The following is an 8,250-nucleotide window of genomic DNA, read 5'->3' as shown; positions in this document are numbered from 1 at the left end:
TCTTGCGCCGCGCGGCTCGCTCGACGTCCAGCAATCCTGGACACTGCGCTGCCTCTTAGTAGGGCTGAGTCCTTGGACCTGCTCGCGCAGTGAGCCATTGCCTGGCTGCCGTTGTTCACTCGGTTTCGGGTCTGGCGGGCAATCATGCCAGACAAGTGGAGAGGAGGAATGCGTAAGCATGAACACACATCTTGAGCATAGTGTTCCTCCCGCTCCCCGTTTCACCTTGACCGTGCTAATGGTGTTCCCCAGTGGCCGGCTTGGCAGTCAAGCTGCGCCCAGGATTCACGCTCCGCCTCGCCGAGAGCGAGGGCGTGATATGACGATCAGTATTCCCCTGTGTCTGCAAACACGAACCACACGAGCCACCATGGTGCACCACTATGCTCGCCCGGCGACCCTCGTCGAAAGTGCGGGAATACCGCCACCGACCTCATTCCGCTCTGCGTAGGGCAGAGAATACGAACCTCATCCTGTGTATATATTCCGCTGTCCGTCGTCGTCTTTCCAGTCATCACCAACCAACACTCGCTCTTCACTCCTCCGACTCGACCCTTCATTGACAACCACCTTCGCTACTCTACCAATCCTTCAATCCTTTTAATCACCATGCACTTCACCAAGGCCACCATCGTCGCCGTTGCGGCCCTCATGGCACAGGGCTTCGCCATGCCCCTCGACGCCCGCAGCGAGAGCTGCACCGACGTTATGACCCAGTGCAAGGCTCAGCCCGACCCCAACATGGCCTCCTGCGCCAGCGAGGCCGCCGGCTGCTGCGACAAGAAGGACAACGCTTGCCGCACCGCCCCGAACGCCAACATGGCCAGCTGCTCAGCTGAGAAATCGAGCTGTTACGCTGCTGCCAACCTTCCCGACCCGTATGGCTCCCAGAAGCGCGCCTCGCCTAAGGATGCCTGCGACGATGCCGACAACAAGTGCCGCACTGCCCCTGGCGCGAACATGGCAAGCTGCTCGGGTGAAAAATCGAGCTGTTATGCTGCTGCCGGCCTTCCCGACCCGTATGGCTCCCAGAAGCGCGGCACCCCCAAGGATGCCTGTGACGACGCCGACAACAAGTGCCGCACCGCTCCCGGTGCGAACCAGGCTTCTTGCTCGGGTGAAAAATCGAGCTGTTACGCTGCTGCCGGCCTCCCCGACCCGTATGGCTCCCAGAAGCGCGGCACCCCCAAGGATGCCTGTGACGACGCCGACAACAAGTGCCGCACCGCTCCCGGTGCGAACCAGGCTTCTTGCTCGGGTGAAAAATCGAGCTGTTACGCTGCTGCCGGCCTCCCCGACCCCTACGGCTCCCAGAAGCGCGGCTCGGCCAAGGACGCCTGTGACGACGCCGACAACAAGTGCCGCACCGCCCCTGGTGCTAGCATGGCTGATTGCTCGGCTGAAAAATCGAGCTGTTACACTGCTGCCGGTCTCCCCAACCCCTACGGCAAGCGTGCGTCCGCCAAGGATGCTTGCGACGAGAAGGACAACAAGTGCCGCACCGCTCCTGGTGCCAGCATGGCCGACTGCAGCGCGAGCAAGGCGAAGTGTTATACCGACGCTGGTCTCCCCAACCCGTATGGCAAGCGCGCCTCCCCCAAGGATGCCTGCGATGATGCCGACAACAAGTGCCGCACTGCCCCTGGTGCTTCTATGGCCGATTGCAGTGCGAGCAAGGCGAAGTGTTACACCGACGCTGGTCTCCCCAACCCCTACGGCAAGCGCGCCTCGGCCAAGGATACCTGTGACGAGAAGGACAACAAGTGCCGCACTGCCCCTGGTGCTTCTATGGCCGATTGCAGTGCGAGCAAGGCGAAGTGTTACACCGACGCCGGTCTCCCCAACCCCTACGGCAACTAAGCGGTTGCTCGTATGGAATAACGAAAACGAACATGGTGATGTGAAGAGGTTGAGGTGGGAAAAGGATTAGAGTCGATGGTTGGATTTTGATCATGTCTTATAAACAGCTTATGTCATTCGTTCATGTAAATAATTGATGAAGCATCCGGAAGGAACAACAAAAAAACATCTGCTCTCTATGCATTGTGATTCTTGAATGAGGATGACTGGACGGGTGGAAAGATACGAGGGTAGGTGGGCATCTGAAGCATTTGGCCGGACATAAAAGACACGATATCAGGTGGGTATCTGAAGCATTTGGCCGGACGCAATGATGTCTTTCCAAAAAAAAAAATTAGATGAGATCTATCTTGCGAGCGCGATATACAAAAAGTGTAGCTCACGAACTGAATCCACTACAATAAAAGAGAAGGATGAGTTGAAGGCTGTGTACAAACGTTTCCTTTTGCTTTTCTCCCCGTCTGCACTATGCTAGAGCGCGATGTTTGGAAGATGCCTGGCTTGAATGTTTGAGCTTACCTTTGTGGTTGAGACGGTCACTGTAGCGCCACTTGCTTATTCGCAGAATGAGCTACCCAACACCTCGTACAAAGGCCACGCTTCGCAAAACCACACCACTCCAATGCCTTCTACAACGCGTATAGACACCGAACCATCTCCAGATTCCAGAAAGGACCTCTGCAAAAAACAAAGCGCTGGAAACGTACACCGAAATGGAGAGTCCAACAGCGCCGTCCGCGACCGCATCATGCAAGGCGAGATTCATCGTGAGGGCTACATGTGGGGAGATTAAGAGATCAAAGGTAGTTCTAAAGATGTATATGTTAGTGGAGTCAAACATAGCCACAGCACGTTCAAAGAAGCTTACCTGTCGTAAAGCACAGACACTGGACCACGACTGAGCCACACAAGCTTATATCGTTTAAGCTTAATACTCTCCCGCTGTGGACGCTCTGTAGATCTTATGGGCGTCAATTGTCGACGTGGAAGCAGTCGCCAGAACCCCCTCCGATCACGCCATAGCCAGATGGGGAAAAGCCGAAGAATCGTCATCCCCACGCCTCAACGCTACACGACAGATCTAATCCGCCACCCCACTCGTCAAGCCACCGTTCCATTGAGCGGGGTAGATGCCGATTGTCAGCGCTGCACATCGGAAAATCCCCTACAAACGCAATGAGATTGCGTGCGCGAGGCGTGAGATGGCAAGATGCATGACAGGCCCGCTTCTTCGGCGCTGACCCGCCACCATCTGTTGCTTTCCCACAGTACATTCGGCGATAAGGCGCAAGCAAGCCGAGCGAGCATTTATGACGTGATTGCATGCGAGCTCTTATTTTGTGTCACATCCGCACGTACTGTGCCGGCCGTTGTAGGCCGACTGTTCTCGCCGGGCATTCTGGCCCAACCACACCGGCACAGCCGTTGTCCCGAACCGATACACAGCGCTTCAGCTGCCATCCATCATGTCAGACGACAAACAAGCTGCCGCCAAGGACAGCCCAGCGCCTTCGCAAAGCGGTGCTGCAGAAACTCACGATGGGACGGAGGAAGGGAGGAAAGCTTTTCTCGCGTCCTTCTCCGCCGCAGAAGACAAAGCCATCATGCGAAAAGTAGACGGGAGATTTTTGGTCCTCATTGGTCTGATATACGTCATTAAAAACGTATGTCAGTTTCGTGGAGAGTCGAAGGTGTTCACTGACGATTTTCAGATCGATTATATGAACGCTGCAAATGTGAAGGTGCTGCAGGTCGGACAGCCTTCAAACATCTTGAATGAACTGAGCATGACGGCCGATCAGTATAACTGGGTTCAGTCAATCTACTTTGTAAGTCATGCAGAGGCCGGTAGTTGCAGAAGACTGACCGCCATGACAGATCAGCTATATTGTCTTCGAAGTACCAAGCAACCTGGTCATGAAGAAAGTCCTTCCTCGCAACTGGCAGACACGCATCATTCTCTCCTGGGGCATAATTCTAGCATGCCATGCCGCCGTCAAGAACAAAGAAGGGCTCTACGCTGCGCGGTTTTGCTTGGGCATGGCCGAGGCAGGCATGTTTCCGGGTCTCGCCGTGCAGCTCGCATCTTGGTACAGAACAGACGAATACGCCAAGCCCGTCATGTGGATGTTCGCGTTCCAGAACACCTCCGGCATCATCGGTTCGCTACTGGCGTACGGAATAAGCTACATGAACGGGCTCGGCGGTCTATCCGCCTGGCGATGGTACGCCAACCATCCGCTCACCCTTTACAAAACCACCACCCCTCCGCTGACACCCAACCCCTTCCAGGGTCTACCTCCTCGAAGGCCTCTTCACCATCCTCTTCTCCATCATCGTCTACCTCGTCCTCCCCGACTACCCCCACTCCCCCCGCTCCCGCACCTGGCTCACCCCGCGCGAGCAAACCTACCTCGAAGCCCGCCTCTCCCCCTCCGCCCCCAAAACCTCGGACCCGCCCTTCAGGCCCTCCGAGATCCCCACCGCCCTCCGCGACCCCCGCACCCACGCCTTCACCCTCGCCCAGTTCCTCACCAACCTCGCCGGCTACGCCCTCCAATGGCAGCTCCCCACCATCACCACCTCCCTCGGCTTCGCCGCCCTCCCCCGCAACCAACTCCTCAACATCCCCCCCGCCCTCGGCTCCGTCCTCGCCATCCTCGCCGCCGGCGCGCTCCTCTCCCGCGCCTGGCTCTCGCGCCCCGCTTTCATCGCACTCATCGGCGCCTGCGAGCTCGTCTTCTTCGCGGTGCTCGCCGCGCCCGTCCACGACAAACCGGCTGTAGTGTACGCCGCCTGCGTCCTCGGCACCGTGTTTTACAGCGTGTGGTTTATCCCGTTTTGGGCGTGGCGCAGCGCTTCGCTCGACGGGGGCGCCACCGCCGCGGCTTTCGGCCTCGCGTGGCAGAATTGCGTGGGGCAGGTCGGCGGCGTCGTGGGGCCGCAGCTGTTTAGGGAGAGGTATGCTGGAGATGGGTATAGGGTGCCGTTTGCGGTGTGTGCGGGGGCGGTGGGGGGCGCTTGGGTGGCGGGGTTGTGGGGGTGGTGGTTGACGTGGGAGGTGGAGGGGAGGGTGAGGAGGGAAAGGAGGGCGTGGTGGAAGGAGAGGGGGAGAGGGAGGGGGAAGCTGGGGGACAGGGAAGGGACGGTGGGGGATGGTGTTGGTGATACTAGTGGGGGAGGGGAGCGGTGAGTGGGTGGCTGGCTGGCTGGTTGTGGGAGGGGAGCGGTTTGACGGTGTGGCGTGGGAATTGGAGGGATGGAACGCGGATGGATCAATAGTCTTTGACATGAACGTGCTCTGCGGGATTTGTGGATCTTTAAGAGGTGGCTGAAGTCATCTTGTTGAACCATGTTGCTATTCTGCTAATCACGACAAAGTTATTTGTTCTTTTTTTTTTACTGAAAGTATGGGTCACATCGGCGGGAGAATTCAAATGCGACAGACATGCGCGGCTAGAAAGGGTAAAGAAGGATGCAGGTGGAGACAGTGAAGCGCACAAGAACCAAAAAGCTTAGAATTTCACGCGAAGGCTAGAGAAAGAAAAGCCCTTAGCGGTTTAAGCAATAAAACTACTTCGTGTAAAAGGCCTGAGAGTAGTTGTAGAAGTAATCATACCCATCTCATATCTGGATGTGTCTGTGTAGGATTGATACTTACATCTATGTCCGGATGTCTGCTTTACCTACTTATAAAGAAAGGCTCTTTAAACCTACGTCTGTTTCCGACTGCCCACGTAAAGGATCATCGTAGCCCAATCTCTTTCTGCACCTACCGTAGCTTGTAGAAATTGACTATGCAACGCGAAGATATTCTTAAGGCAATAAAAATTTACAAATATGCAAGACCAATGACAAGGAAAAGTTTAAATTCTACGTTGCTAACTGATGTTACCAAAGTAAGAAAAGAAGGCGACGACCCTTGTGATAGAGTTGGAGAAAAGAACGGACGAGGGAGACGTTGAACCGATGATCCCTCAATTTTTCTAGCGCACTAGATGGAGCAAATCCTTCACTCTACCGCCATCTACACGGGAATGCGTGGTGGGACCGCTTCGTAAAGTTGTTGAGAACGAACAGAGGCCGGTAGGCTTGGTGTCCGGGAGCAGACTAAGCCAGATGGAGTAAGCCGAAAACGAAGAAAAGAAAACTTTCACTTCAATGCGCAATCAACAATCCTGCATTTAATATCATGTAGCACATATCAGGACGTGCTTGTCGTCGTTCTCTTTACGTTCATGGTATCTAACTGGCGTTCTGATTTGTTTTGCAGTACATATTGTAAAATGTGCATTGTCATTCCATCAACAACCGACAAGATGCTCCGCCATCTTACAGCCGCCCGGCTAGCTCAATCGGTAGAGCGTGAGACTCTTAATCTCAAGGCTGCGGGTTCGATCCCCGCGTTGGGCTCAATTCCCATATCTTTTTGTTTTAATATGGTGAAGTGTTGGGGTGGTGGCTGCGGAGGGCCTTAAGGGCTGACACTTTGAGTTTTTGCGCCCCACATAGAGATCCATGCGGCCCGATCGCGTACCTCGGCAAGACACAAGCCAACACATCACAGCAGGACTGCCTAGAACTCTACAGGTCTTCTTATTGAGTGGTATGGTGCAAGTGATGCTTGTATGTTGTTACTTAAACGTAGCAGTTTAGCACCCGCTTTCGCGACGGTATTACTCACGAATGTTGACTGCTGTTAACGCTGACAAAATAGGCATCTGAACTCACGAACTGACCGCACGTAGCTGACCTAAACATGCGTTGCTGGCGGACCATGCACTCCTGCTCTACCAATCCAATCCTTGTAAGGTTGCGGAGGATTCATTCTCTATAATCCAGGGTAACTGATGCCCTTGTTCGCACGTCCATGGTCGAATGGATGCTTTGGATTTCTATAGTCTATTTATGCAATGAAACTGGCAACATTTAAAGGTCTTGCGAATTTATTCCTTTAAGTAGACATTTCACGAAGACAGTTAAAATTAAGGCATGTTAATGGTTAATGTGCAACCGATCTTTGCGGTAGAGCCTTGGATTGTCGCAAGTAATGATGCCTCCAATATGAAGTAAGCCAAGAAGTAGAAATTTATATTGGTGCACGGTGATACCTGGAAGCACGTGTGCAGATTCAACGGCACGGATGCTACTGTACGTATTGCCAAGTAGGGGTCTATGCATGCTACGAGGACCGTAGATCGTAAAATATTACGAGGAACATGGCAGAGAAGAATAACGATCGAAGTCTCAATGCGCTCAGACTCTAATCTCGACTATGGTAGAAAATCTCTATCGTGATGTTTATCAGATCCACGCCCCCCAATGACGCCTTTGCTGATGCGCTCGGATATACCCATGATCGTACACTCATTAAATTTCGTCATCAAAGCCGCCCGCCCGCCCTTCCCTGACATCATCCCCTCCTTCCGACTGACTGACTCCCCACCGCTCCCCCCCAACTCCTTCTCCTGAATCCCTTCTTCATCTCGCCTCCCCACTAGGCTCATCCGTGCCCATCCTCGCGTACGCCGGCCTCAGCCCCACCAAGCCGCTAGCCACCCCCTCCCCCACACCGAGCAACTCCATACTTCTCCTCGCGGCGGGCGGTGGCGGTGGCGGTGACGGATGGGGCGGCGACATGACGTCCCTGATGATCCCCTCTCCCCCCCTATCCTCCGGGGCACTCCCCGCCTGACTTGCAGATTCCAACGCACTCCTCGTCTCCTGCCCCCAACCGCCCTCCTCTGCACCGTCCCACGTGCCCACGGTGACCACCTCATCATCCGACGGGCGCAGCAGCTCCGCCGCCCCGAGCAACAGCCCTCCGGTGCTCCCGTCGCTCTCGACCCTGCTCCTGCTTCTCGTAAGGATCCCGCGGCTGCCGGGGAAATACGGCGGGCGGCCGAACTCGGGCGTGCTCGCCATCGACGTCGATGGGGCTAACGGGTCCGGGCCGCGATGATCATGATGACGCTGGTGGTGGCCATAACGAGCCCCGTGATTCTCGTCAAACGTTTCCAGCGAAATGGATCGATACCGATGATGATATCCGTTTGCATCACCACCACCATCACCGCCACCGCCCCTGCCCGGCCCGTCCGGCATCCAATACAGACTCCCCTCCATCATCTCCCCGCGGCGACGAAAGGAGAAGAAGAGCCGCAGCACGGCGCGGGCGGGCACGCGAAAGGGGCGGTAGGTCCAGCTCCGGTAGGTGCGCGTGCGGCGCAGGCCGCGGGCGGCGGCGGCCGGGTCCTCGGTGTTGAGGTGGGACTGCTGGCACCATTCGGAGACGATGTAGGCGAGGCTGAGGGCCATGATGGCGGTGCCGAGGGCGGTGCCGGCGGACCCTGGATGCGGCAGATGAGATGGTCAGTGTTCGGAGGGGGG

General features: G+C 55.8%; 3 protein-coding genes across 3 annotated transcripts; 2 read left to right on the top strand and 1 right to left on the bottom strand.

The window, feature by feature from the left end:
• Positions 1-609: 609 nt before the first annotated feature.
• On the top strand, positions 610-1,860 carry BKCO1_90003 (cell wall glyco protein; the record flags this gene model as incomplete). Its single annotated transcript, XM_020279851.1, has 1 exon — positions 610-1,860. One exon carries the CDS (start codon positions 610-612, stop codon positions 1,858-1,860), a length of 1,251 nt encoding a protein of 416 aa, XP_020133179.1.
• Positions 1,861-3,326: 1,466 nt separating this feature from the next.
• Positions 3,327-5,053, top strand: BKCO1_90002 (high-affinity nicotinic acid transporter; the record flags this gene model as incomplete). Its single annotated transcript, XM_020279840.1, has 4 exons — positions 3,327-3,524; positions 3,573-3,689; positions 3,739-4,085; positions 4,153-5,053. The coding sequence occupies 4 exons, from the start codon at positions 3,327-3,329 to the stop codon at positions 5,051-5,053; spliced, it is 1,563 nt and encodes a 520-aa protein (XP_020133099.1).
• Positions 5,054-7,341: 2,288 nt separating this feature from the next.
• Positions 7,342-8,178, bottom strand: BKCO1_90001 (uncharacterized protein; the record flags this gene model as incomplete). Its single annotated transcript, XM_020279737.1, has 1 exon — positions 7,342-8,178. The coding sequence occupies one exon, from the start codon at positions 8,176-8,178 to the stop codon at positions 7,342-7,344; it is 837 nt and encodes a 278-aa protein (XP_020133175.1).
• Positions 8,179-8,250: the final 72 nt, after the last annotated feature.

Source organism: Diplodia corticola, assembly GCF_001883845.1.
Source record: "Diplodia corticola strain CBS 112549 chromosome Unknown scaffold9, whole genome shotgun sequence".
NCBI classification, from domain to species: Eukaryota; Fungi; Ascomycota; class Dothideomycetes; order Botryosphaeriales; family Botryosphaeriaceae; genus Diplodia; species Diplodia corticola.
This window is presented reverse-complemented; position numbering and strand designations above follow the sequence as displayed.